The 13,501-nt window shown below is 44.5% G+C and overlaps 1 protein-coding gene across 1 annotated transcript in view; it reads left to right on the plus strand.

Annotated features, from left to right (window-relative positions):
- Positions 1-9,082: 9,082 nt before the first annotated feature.
- Positions 9,083-13,501, plus strand: part of LOC121536152 — a 29,240-nt gene continuing 24,821 nt past the window's right edge. The window contains exons 1-2 of the mRNA XM_041843433.2: positions 9,083-9,157; positions 9,518-9,611. Coding sequence (XP_041699367.1) covers positions 9,089-9,157; positions 9,518-9,611 — 163 coding nt within the window. The 5' untranslated portion in view covers positions 9,083-9,088. The remainder of the gene's footprint in view (positions 9,158-9,517; positions 9,612-13,501) is intronic.

Genomic DNA, 13,501 nt, shown 5'->3' on the forward strand with positions numbered 1-13,501 from the left:
TATAGTTACATTAGGCTAACCTCAAAATGTGGCCATGGATGTGTTACTCATTTTAAGGTTGAATAACTACTGTTACATTAGTTTGTAAGATTAGGCTATGTACTGTATTACAAAAATATTATTGTAATTGTATTTGGTTGACAATGCAACCAAATATCAACATTTAAAGAATATCTAATGCTTGGATAGTTACATTACAAATTAATTACATATGTTGGATTCACGTCTCAATCTCAACCCCAAAAAAGCAACGTTTAAGTATAGGACTAAATCTAATCAAACTTTAAATGGACTTTATATAAAGTTTTATTTGATTGTCCTATTCTTTAACTTTGATTATTGGTTGCGATGAGACGTGAATCCAACATATCTGTCACGAGTTGCTAAGCCAGAACCCAGAAGCAGACCAGGACAAGGTAAGTTGAAACGAAGGTGAGTGTTTATTTACAAGTTCAAGAGTGATGCTGAATAATCCAGGGAACAGAGCGGGCGGCGTTGATTAGTTGTTGGGGGTGCAGTGGTTGATCCCATCCTGGGTCGGCAGCCGCCGACCACCAGGCAGAGGTTGGATGAAGGTTCCGGACGGGTGACTGCAGATGGAACAAAACGGGGGTAAGTAAGCAACAAACCAACAAGGTGCAAAAACAACAAAACTAACGCTAGGCTCTAAGACTGATACTCTGGTAAACCTACTGTTCATGGCTAACGATCCGGCAGGGAATGGATGTTAGGCCAGAGCCTAAGAAGGGTGATGATCAGGACCAGGTGTGCAGATTGCTGATGGGATGCAGGTGCGGAAATCAAGAGAGCTCCCCGGAGCGTTCCAGAACCCTCGGAAAACTGGAGATCACGAACATAACAACTAGTCCACAGACAGGACCCGACTCAGACTGCCGGGATCGTTACAGTACCCCCCTCCGACGAACGCCACCGGGCGGACTCCCGGAGCGCCAGGATGGAGGCGGTAGAAGTCACTGATGAGGTCAGCATCTAGGACCTGTCGCCGCGGAATCCAACTCCTCTCTTCAGGACCATACCCCTCCCAGTCCACGAGATACTGGAAACCCCGGCCCCGCCGTCTGGAATCCATGATGCGACGCACCGTGTAGGCAGGACCACCTCCGATCATCCGAGGAGGAGGAGGAGGAGGCGGAGGAGGCAACAGAGGACTGAGGAAAACAGGCTTGAGGCAGGAGACATGAAAGGTGGGATGGACTCTGAGCGTCCTCGGGAGTTTGAGTCGAACTGCCACCGGATTGATCACCTTCTCCACCACAAACGGACCAATGAACTTCGGTAACAACTTCCTAGACTCAGTCCGTAAAGGAAGATCCCGTGTGGCCAACCAGACCCTATCTCCGATGGTGTAGGTGGGAGCGGGGATCCGGCGACGATTCGCCTGGAGCTGATACCGGTCCGAAACTCTAAGGAGTGCTTTTCTGGCCCGATGCCAGGTCCGGTGGCAACGACGAATATGGACCTGAACAGAAGGCACTGAGAGCTCCTTCTCCTGAGAAGGGAACAAGGGAGGTTGGTAGCCATACAGGCACTGGAAGGGAGACATCCCAGTGGCAGATGTAGGGAGAGTATTGTGGGCATACTCAACCCAAGGCAACTGAGAGACCCAGGAGGTGGGGTTGGAAGAGGCCAGGCAGCGTAGCGTGGATTCCATCTTCTGGTTGGCTCTCTCCGCCTGACCATTAGATTGGGGGTGAAAACCAGATGTGAGACTGACTGTAGCTCCAATGGCCAAACAGAAGGACTTCCAGACAGCAGAGGTAAACTGAGGGCCACGGTCGGAAACGATATCACTGGGCAACCCGTGGACCCTGAAAACCTCCCTAACCAGGATCTCGGACGTCTCCGAGGCAGAGGGAAGCTTGGCAATAGGCACAAAGTGGGCGAACTTGCTGAATCTGTCCACGATAGTCAGAACGACCGTGTTCCCCTCAGAAGCGGGCAACCCAGTGACAAAGTCCAGGGCCAGATGCGACCATGGTCGCCGGGGAATAGGAAGGGGGTGAAGTAGTCCAGAGCTGGGCCGATTGGTACTCTTATTCTGCGCACACACTGGACAGGCAGCAACATAACCCCGAGTATCCTCGGCCATGGCAGGCCACCAAAAACGTCTGCGAAGAAACGCCATTGTCCGAGCCACGCCAGGGTGACAAGCCATCTTGCTGGCGTGGGACCATTTGAGGACAGCAGGACGAACCGACTCAGGCACAAACAACCGACCGGGTGGACCGTTACCGGGACCGGGCTGAGTCCGAAGGGCCGCCAGCACCTCCTCCTCAATCTTCCACATAACTGCTCCCACGACGCAGTTCCGGGGGAGAATTGTCTCGGTCTTGGACCCACTCTCCTCCGTCTTGGAGAACATCCGGGACAAGGCGTCCGCCTTGCCGTTCTTAGATCCAGGTCGGAACGTCAGGGAAAACTTGAATCGTCCGAAAAACAACGCCCACCTGGCCTGACGGGAGTTGAGACGTTTAGCCGATTGCACGTAAGCAAGATTCTTGTGGTCAGTCCAGACAATAAACGGTTGCTCCGCCCCCTCCAACCAGTGGCGCCACTCCTCCAAGGCAAGTTTCACCGCGAGAAGCTCCCGGTTACCCACATCGTAATTCCTCTCCGCAGGCGAAAGGCGACGAGAGTAGTAGGCGCAGGGATGGAGTTTACTGTCCGTGGAGCATCGCTGCGACAGGATGGCGCCAACTCCCACATCAGACGCGTCCACTTCAACGACGAACTGACGGGCCGTGTCCGGTTGAGAGAGAATCGGTGCGTTGGTGAATCGCCTCTTCAAATCCAGAAACGCTCGATCCGCCTCCGGATTCCACTTGAAGGTCCTGATACTGGAAGTCAAGGCAGTTAACGGAGCGGCCACACGGCTGTAATCCCGGATGAATCTGCGGTAGAAATTCGCAAACCCCAAAAATCTCTGGAGCTGCAATCTCGTACCGGGCTGGGCCCATTCCAGAACCGCTCTAACCTTCTCCTGGTCCATCCTAATCTCTCCCCTGGAGATGATGTACCCGAGAAAGGATGTCGTGTGGGCGTGAAACTCGCACTTCTCGGCCTTCACGAACAGGCGATTCTCCAACAATCGCTGCAGAACCTGCCGGACATGCTGGACGTGGTCGGAAGGTTCCTTCGAGAAGATCAGAATGTCATCCAGGTAAACAAACACAAAGAGACCGATCATATCTCTCAGGACGTCGTTCACCATACTCTGGAATACCGCTGGAGCATTGGTCAGTCCAAACGGCATCACCTGATACTCAAGTGACCCATCGGTGTATTGAAACCCGTCAACCACTCGTCCCCCTCTCTGATCCGGACCATGTGATACGCATTGCGTAGGTCTAGCTTGGTGAACACCGTAGCACCCTGTAAGGAGTCGAAGGCAGAACTCATCAAGGGCAGGGGATACTTGTTCTTGACCGTGATGTCATTCAACCCCGATAATCAATACACGGTCGAAGAGAGCCATCCTTCTTACCCACAAAGAAGAATCCTGCCCCCAGGGGTGATGACGAGGGACGAACGAGACCAGCAGCTAGGGACTCCTTGATGTAGGTCTCCAAAGCCTCACGTTCAGGTCGGGAGATACTGTATAACCTTCCCTTGGGGTAGACAGCTCCAGGGAACAGGTTGATGGCACAATCATATGGTCGGTGGGGAGGGAGTGACAGAGCCTTCTGCTTACTGAAAACTTCCCCCAAATCGTGATATGTCTCGGGAACCAGGGACAAATCTGGGGGTTTAGCCTCAATCACCTGACTGGGAACCGAATGGGGGCAGGCAGTCTTGAGACAGTTAGCATGACAATCAAGGCTCCAACTCGTTACCTTGCCCGTCACCCAATCGAACGTGGGATTGTGTTCCTTCAGCCAGGGGTATCCAAGGACCAGAGGAACCTGGGAAGACGGCAGAATGAAGAATGAAATCATCTCAGAATGATTCCCGACAACCGCATCTTAACCGGTTCAGTCCTCATCGTGATACGTGCCAGACTACTGCCGTCCAGAGTGGTAGCTTCAATGGCTTCCGGCAATTGCTCCTTGGAAAGCCCCAGCTGTTCCACCAACTTCGGCATCTAGAAAGCTTCCATCGGCACCTGAATCGATAAAAGCGTTAATCGCTAAGCTCTGATTCCTGTTCATAAGGGTAGCCGGGAAACGGGGTCTGACAGAGGTATTGAGAGGTCGAAACTGGCTCGCTAAAAGTCCTCCCAACTTTAGCGAGCCGCGCAGTTTGACGACCCAACTGGAACCTGAGAAGCTGATCGGTTGGACGGAACCCATTGCTTCTCCCTCCTTCGCTCTCGGACTCGATTATCCACCCGAATAGACAAGGCTACCAAGCTGTCCAGGTCACTAGGCTCCGGATAGGAGATCAACTCATCCTTGAGCTGCTCCGACAGACCCTGGTAAAAGGCCGCTTGCAGAGCCTCCTCATTCCACCCACTCTCCACAGCCAACGTCTTGAACTCGATCACGAAGTCGGCCACGCTGCGAGTTCCTTGGCGAGCGAAAACAGGCGCCTAGCTGCGTCCCTCCCTCGGACGGAATGGTCGAAGAGCTTCCTCATCTCGGCCGTGAACCCCTGGTATGAAGCCATGCAGGGATCCTGTCGTTCCCAAACGGCTGAAGCCCACTCCAGCGCTCGACCACGCAGCAACTCAATCACAAAGGCTATCCTAGCCTTGTCTGTGGCATAAGAGTAGGGCTGTAGATCGAACACTAATCCACACTGCATAAGGAAGGAACGGCATCTTCCCAGCTCCCCCTCATATTTATCCGGCGTCGGAACCTTGGGCTCACGGAAGGACACAGCTTCAGAAGCGGCAGGCGAGATGGGTGAAACCGGTAGTGGATCTTCCACCGGACACTTGCGTTGGTTCTGGACCTCCGTCAGACCGGTAGAAAGGTTCCGAACTGACAACGCGATCTCCTGTAGTACCGTGCTATGATGGCCCAACATCTTCTCCTGCTGGGTAATGGCATGGCGAACAGAGTCCAGGTCCGCTGGGTTCATTACTGGCCGGATCGTTCTGTCACGAGTTGCTAAGCCAGAACCCAGAAGCAGACCAGGACAAGGTAAGTTGAAACGAAGGTGAGTGTTTATTTACAAGTTCAAGAGTGATGCTGAATAATCCAGGGAACAGAGCGGGCGGCGTTGATTAGTTGTTGGGGGTGCAGTGGTTGATCCCATCCTGGGTCGGCAGCCGCCGACCACCAGGCAGAGGTTGGATGAAGGTTCCGGACGGGTGACTGCAGATGGAACAAAACGGGGGTAAGTAAGCAACAAACCAACAAGGTGCAAAAACAACAAAACTAACGCTAGGCTCTAAGACTGATACTCTGGTAAACCTACTGTTCATGGCTAACGATCCGGCAGGGAATGGATGTTAGGCCAGAGCCTAAGAAGGGTGATGATCAGGACCAGGTGTGCAGATTGCTGATGGGATGCAGGTGCGGAAATCAAGAGAGCTCCCCGGAGCGTTCCAGAACCCTCGGAAAACTGGAGATCACGAACATAACAACTAGTCCACAGACAGGACCCGACTCAGACTGCCGGGATCGTTACAATATCAATGATTCACTTGAAGATTACAATTGAAATCATCCAAAGCTTGAAACCATAGGCCTATATTTATTGTCTATTTTTAGTTTAACACTAGGTTGAATTGAAACAATAGCTGTTGATGACTTTGCAAATGCTATATAGGCCTAAATAGTTTCATTGATGATATACAGTGGCTTGCGAAAGTATTCACCCCCCTTGGCATTTTTCCTATTTTGTTGCCTTACAACCTGGAATTAAAATTGATTTTTTGGGGGGTTTGTATTTTTTAATTTACACAACATGCCTACCAATTTGCATCAACAAGATGCAAAATAAAAAAAATGGTGAAGCAAACAAGAAATAAGACCAGAAAACTTGAGCGTGCATAACTAGTCACCCCCCACCCCCCCTCCCTATTCAGAGTCACCTTTTGCAGCAATTACAGCTAGAAGTCTCTTGGGGTATGTCTCTATAAAACTGCTCCAGCTCCTTCAAATTGGATGGGTTCTGCTGGTGTACAGCAATCTCTAAATCATACCACAGATTCTCAATTGGATTGAGGTCTGGGCTTTGACTAGGCCATTCCAAGACATTTAAATGTTTCCCCTTAAACCACTCAAGTGTTGCTTTAGCAGTATGCTTAGGGTCATTGTCCTGCTGGAAGGTGAACCGCCATCCCAGTCTCAAATCTCTGGAAGACTGAAACAGGTTTCCCTCACGAATTTCCCTGTATTTAGCACCATCCATCATTCCTTCAATTCTGACCAGTTTCCCAGTCCCTACCGATGAAAAACATCCCCACAGCATGATGCTGCCACCACCATGCTTCACTGTGTGGATGGTGTTCTCGGGGTGATGAGAGGTGTTGGGTTTGCGCCAGACATAGCGTTTTCCTTGATGGCCAAAAAGCTCAATTTTAGTCTCATCTGACCAGAGTACCTTCTTCCATATGTTTGGGGAGTCTCCCACATGGTTTTTGGCAAACACCAAACGTGTTTGCTTAATTTTGTCTTTAAGCAATGGGTTTTTTCTGGCCACTCTTCCGTAAAGCCCAGCTCTGTGGAGTGTACGGCTTAAAGTGGTCCTATGGACAGATACTCCAATCTCCGCTGTGGAGCTTTGCAGCTCCTTCAGGGTTATCTTTGGTCTCTTTGTTGCCTCTCAGATTAATGCCCTCCTTGCCTGGTCTGTGAGTTTTGGTGAGCGGCCCTCTCTTGGCAGGTTTGTTGTGGTGCCATATTCTTTCCATTTTTTTATAATGGATTTAATGGTGCTCCGTGGGATGTTCAAAGTTTCTGATATTTTTTTATAACCAAACCCTGATCTGTACTTCTCCACAACTTCGTCCCTGACCTGTTTGGAGAGCTCCTTGGTCTTCATGGTGCCGCTTGCTTGGTGGTGCCCCTTGCTTAGTGGTGTTGCAGACTCTGGGGCCTTTCAGAACAGGTGTATATATACTGAGATCATGTGACAGATCATGTGACACTAAGATTGCACAGAGGTGGACTTTATTTAACTAATTATGTAACTTCTGAAGGTAATTGGTTGCACCAGATCTTATTTAGGGGCTTCATAGCAAAGGGGGCGAATACATGTGCACGCACCACTTTTCCGTTATTTATTTTTTTGAATTTTTGAAACACGTTTTTTTTTTTTTTTCACTTCACCAATTTGGACAATTTTATGTATGTCCATTACATGAAAACCTTATAAAGTATGGTTACATTTCATTTGCTCTGTTAAACCTACACTTTGGAATGACTTCAATAGCAACTGTGAATATATTTAGGTATTAAGAGGTCTTTTAATAATCATTCTCAACATAGCACATTGCTAATAGTCTGTAACAAATATAAAAGCTAAGCAGGGCTGGTCTTGGTTAAAACCCTGGATGAGACCAAATAGCTGTACATCAACTGTCTTGTAGGAAGTGCTGCCTATTGTTCGTTTTTTTAAATCGTGGATATAAAGTTGAAGATCTGACATTGTTTCAAAGGTACAAATCCAACATATTTTATTCTAGGTTAGTCTATGTTGAAAGTGGGTTACAATTATGAAATAATCCTTTGGTTGAAATTTCACCCTCAAAACAACAGTTTATGTTGATTACTTTTTGCAAATCCAGTGTATTTTAAATTTAAACTAGATCCACGTCACAATACGTTGACACATTCCGTTGAAACAACTGTGATTCAACCAGTTTGTGCTCGGTGGGATGTTGCGGTTTGCAATATGTTACGTGTTTGGTAATGTAGGCTGCCTATTTTCTTGCCGCTCACTAATAACACAATAATTAGCTATTGAGGATCAGCATTTACAACACAAATTGAAGAAAAATTAACGTTATAGACAAAATGTTGAAGCCTACGTTAAAATAGTTATAACCTTTTATTACATTAGTTTGGGAGCGCATTTTACGCACGCACGCACTCACACACACACACACACACATTCAAAGAAACAGGTAAAGCAAGTTGCAACACCCGCCCCTTAGGCTGCATTATAAGTCCATGACTGTCTTTGACGCACCTGCAGAAGCCAAGAATCACGGCAAACTAATTTGGATACAGACAACCACTCTGGACTGTAACTCTTGGCTGGGACATTTAGCATATTATACTAAGTCACTAAAAGCTGTGGATTAAAGTAGCCTATTTCTTTATTTTCTTCAAGTGGTTCGGATTGATGGAGAGCAGCTGCTAGGATTTACTTTTACGATGTCCCAGTCTGTCGATAATATCCGATAAGGACATTAGCCTGCCCCGGGAAAAAAAGAAGAAAAAATGTAACCTATTTGAAATTTAAATGTTATTTTCATGTTATATGTTATGTGTTCATTTGAATATGTTCTAAAGACGATGATAGGCAGGTTAATATGGGGAGAATCTGTAACAAGATCGAATTGATATAAAAATCATGTTGGCTTAGATCTGGTCACATTAGATTAGGGTATTCTCACATCAGGTCATGGTCTAGTTTCTCTAATTACTTAACACAATTTCTCGAACTATTTAACAACCATTGTTATATTCACAGAGACATAAAGTAGATAGACTACATTAAAGCCAGTTGCTCAGATTTTAATGCATTCAAATAACATTACAAAACTCCACACTTTTCCAATCTTAGAATTCAGGATAAAGGAATATATAATGTGTATGATTTCTGTATTGCTGTCCAATTGTCAATTTCTGTCCCTTACAATACAAATTATAGTGATTAATGGTAATCTACAATGTGATATTGGATGTTGTGCAAAGCTGTAGACAACTGTCTCTAGACAGTGAGGAATCCCTATAGGTTTTTCTCCCTGGTGTCTGTTATATGTAATGATTTGATGACTTTATATATTACTTTATATAATGCCACAAATAGTACTGATTATACTATAGTACTGAGCATATTATAATGATTAGTATATTATTAGTATATTATACTATTCTACAATTACATATTATACATCATTTGACAAGTCCTTTATTCCTATCCTTTTCTCCCCCAGCTTCCTTTACTGATGGCCAGATTTTTCCAACAGCTGCGACTTTTACTCTGGAAAAATGGCCTTGGTGTCATCAGACAACCGGTAAGTAAAAAAATAAGCATTCCATTGGTTTATTGTGAAAGCTATTCCTGTTTCATCTGAAATTTACACTGCAATAATTATATGAGGAGCATGAGTGAACAAAAATAATGACGTCATACCAAACGTATTTTCTCATGTTCTAAGTCTCTGATGATCTATTACACTATAAGGCACACATTTTAGATCACCATGACATTTTCTGTCATTTCAATGCACTTATACAAAACTATGAACAATTTAAAGAGACATTGACTGTCTTCAGAAATGGCCTGTTTTTATCTAGTCTAAACAATGTAAGGTGTTGTGTGTGTTAGGGCTGGACTGTCTGATCTGAAACATGCTTTGCATTCTGTCCATCAGGGCTGGACTGTGGCCCTCCTGGTTTGGCCACTGGTTATCTTCATCATCTTGGCCATCACCCGCTCACAGTTCCCCCCTCAGCTGAAAGAGTCATGTAAGTAAAGGAGCGTTTCTAGAGAGCTGCACTGATTTATGACAATGCATAATAACTTGTTGGTGAATTTATAACACATTTAAAAAATATATTTACTCATTGAGATTAGAGAATACATCAGTCAATACGAAACTAAAGTGATTTCACTTCAGTTAATCAAATACCAATTACATTTTTGTACGGGTGTATGTGGTTATTATACTACTGAGTTAAATGAAATTTCCTTTAGTGATGGAGTTTAACTACTGTGATTGCTTCATCTTCAGTCACAATGTTTTGTCCTGGAGATCTTTTCAAAAGCTTGAAAACAAGAGATAAACAGATTTGCGTGTATGTTTCCCTCCCTGATGTAAAACTCTAAAGAGTTAGTTGGAGAGCAATTAAGACGAGGAGATCTCATGACCCTGGGGTCCTCAACACACACAAAGCTCCCCATCATGTGATTCAGCAAATAAAAGACAACAAACAACACAAATAGGAGTGACCAAATTGTGTTAGAGTTGAGATGCCATCATGATTGGTCTATGGGCTTTTGTATAGCAATAACAGTATATTGTGTTGTTTCTGTCTAGTTTTAAGTCAACAAAGCATGGCCAAAATAACTTACATTGAAGATGCATAATCGGTAGGGCTGGAAATTGCCATGGAACTCACGATATTATCACGATACTTAGCTGCCGATACAATACAGTGCCTTGCAAAAGTATTCATCCCCCTTGGCATTTTTCCTATTTTGTTGCATTACAACCTGTAATTTAAATGGATTTTTATTTGGATTTCATGTAATGGACATACACAAAATAGTTGAAATTGGTGAAGTGGAATGAAAAAAATAACTTGTTTCAAAAAATTTGAAAAAATAAATAAAGGAAAAGTGGTGCGTGCATATACAGTGGGGAAAAAAAGTATTTAGTCAGCCACCAATTGTGCAAGTTCTCCCACTTAAAAAGATGAGAGAGGCCTGTAATTTTCATCATAGGTACACGTCAACTATGACAGACAAATTGAGGAAAAAAAATCCAGAAAATCACATTATAGGATTTTTAATGAATTTATTTGCAAATTATGGTGGAAAATAAGTATTTGGTCACCTACAAACAAGCAAGATTTCTGGCTCTCACAGACCTGTAACTTCTTCTTTAAGAGGCTCCTCTGTCCTCCACTCGTTACCTGTATTAATGGCACCTGTTTGAACTTGTTATCAGTATAAAAGACACATGTCCACAACCTCAAACAGTCACTCTCCAAACTCCACTACGGCCAAGACCAAACAGCTGTCAAAGGACACCAGAAACACAATTGTAGACCTGCACCAGGCTGGGAAGACTGAATCTGCATTAGGTAAGCAGCTTGGTTTGAAGAAATCAACTGTGGGAGCAATTATTAGGAAATGGAAGACATACAAGACCACTGATAATCTCCCTCGATCTGGGGCTCCACGCAAGATCTCACCCCGTGGGGTCAAAATGATCACAAGAATGGTGAGCAAAAATCCCAGAACCACACGGGGGGGACCTAGTGAATGACCTGCAGAGAGCTGGGACCGAAGTGACAAAGCCTACCATCAGTAACACACTACGCCGCCAGGGACACAAATCCTGCAGTGCCAGACGTGTCCCCCTGCTTAAGCCAGTACATGTCCAGGCCCGTCTGAAGTTTGCTAGAGTGCATTTGGATGATCCAGAAGAGGATTGGGAGAATGTCAGATGAAACCAAAATATATTTTTGGTAAAAACTCAACTCGTCGTGTTTGGAGGACAAAGAATGCTGAGTTGCATCCAAAGAACACCATACCTACTGTGAAGCATGGGGGTGGAAACGTCATGCTTTGGGGCTGTTTTTCTGCAAAGGGACCAGGACGACTAATCTGTGTAAAGGAAAGAATGAATGGGGCCATGTATCGTGAGATTTTGAGTGAAAACCTCCTTCCATCAGCAAGGGCATTGAAGATGAAACGTGGCTGGGTCTTTCAGCATGACAATGATCCCAAACACACCGCCCGGGCAACGAAGGAGAGGCTTCGTAAAAAGCATTTCAAGGTCCTGGAGTGGCCTAGCCAGTCTCCAGATCTCAACCCCATAGAAAATCTTTGGAGGGAGTTGAAAGTCTGTGTTGCCCAGCGACAGCCCCAAAACATAACTGCTCTAGAGGAGATCTGCATGGAGGAATGGGCCAAAATACCAGCAACAGTGTGTGAAAACCTTGTGAAGACTTACAGAAAAACGTTTGACCTGTGTCATTGCCAACAAAGGGTATATAACAAAGTATTGAGAAACTTTTGTTATTGACCAAATACTTATTTTCCACCATAATTTGCAAATAAATTAATAAAAAATCCTACAATGTGATTTTCTGGATTTTTTTTTCTCATTTTGTCTGTCATAGTTGACGTGTACCTATGATGAAAATTACAGGCCTCTCTCATCTTTTTAAGTGGGAGAACTTGCACAATTGGTGGCTGACTAAATACTTTTTTTCTCCACTGTATATTCACCCCCTTTGCTATGAAGCCCCTAAATAAGATCTTGTGCAACCAATTACCTTCAGAAGTTACATAATTAGTTAAATAAAGTCCACCTGTGTGCAATCTAAGTGTCACATGATCTGTCACATGATCTCAGTATATATACACCTGTTCTGAAAGGCCTCAGAGTCTGCAATACCACTAAGCAAGGGGCACCACCAAGCAAGCAGCACGATGAAGAACAATGAGCTCTCCAAACAGGTCAGGGACAAAGTTGTGGAGTAGTACAGACCAGGGTTGGGTTATAAAAAAATATTAAAAACTTTGAACATCCCACGGAGCACCCTTAAATCCATTATTTAAATAATATCCCGATATGAAACTGTATCGATATTTTCCCCCATCTCTAATAATCGGATAGGATTTTCCACCTGCCACTCCCAATTATTTTAGTTTTGTGGAATTGACAGACAAAGGTATAATTACCTGAATGCCAGGGCAGTGACCCTTGCCCTAAACTCAGAGGCCTGTATTGTTTCCTGTGTGGTGATGTGTGGGTGCGCCAGACAATGGATGGTATGTACATGTATGTTTATTGAGGTTAGATGGAATAAAAGACACAATCTTCTGTGCGTCATTGCTCGGAATGTTCTATGTCCTCCATCAAGTCATATTCTCATAGTGTTTGCTATATTATCAGTTTTTATTAGTGATGGGCTGGTCAAATGATCAGATCAGTATTTTGAGTAATATAGATCATTACATTTCTCCATATTTATTACCAATCCATATAATCAGGTTAGCGGTCATTTGTTTGATATTGCTAATGTCATGTTTGTGTAACCTGTTGATCATGTGAGTGTACGGGCATAACCTGTTGGGTAACCTGAAACCTGTAATATACAGTAAGGTGTGACCAGATTAATGACCTCTGAGACAGGTCCAGTGTTTCTTAATGTACTCTGTATTCCATAGGCTCTATGGACATAATGGACATGTGTTTGCTTAGCAATCATTTCACCATTCGGAAAATTCTTGCACAAATATAAGTTATTGTACTATGATTTAATGTAAATTATGCAACAGAACTATGTGAACTACAGGAAGGGTATTTGAAGTAATAACCTATTATTAACTATTATAAGGTGATTCATGTGAGAAACAGTAGGCCTAAGTAATTACCAGTAGTTTCCACTTTATTACCATGTTATTAACTCTATATTCCAGCAATAGGCCCCATTTGGTGCCAGGTAGTTACCAACTATGTTGAATTGTTTGTAAGTAAGTCCTATAAAGTACACAGTGTTACTTTCCTATGAAATACCAGGTAAGTTATACTGAGAAACAGTACTGTAATGTCTTATCTCTATATACAGTATTTTTCTATTCCATGTTATAATGTGCTATCCAAATGACTGAAATCCTT

The sequence above is a fragment of the Coregonus clupeaformis genome, chromosome 23 (genome assembly GCF_020615455.1).
Source record: "Coregonus clupeaformis isolate EN_2021a chromosome 23, ASM2061545v1, whole genome shotgun sequence".
In the NCBI taxonomy this organism is placed as follows: Eukaryota; Metazoa; Chordata; class Actinopteri; order Salmoniformes; family Salmonidae; genus Coregonus; species Coregonus clupeaformis.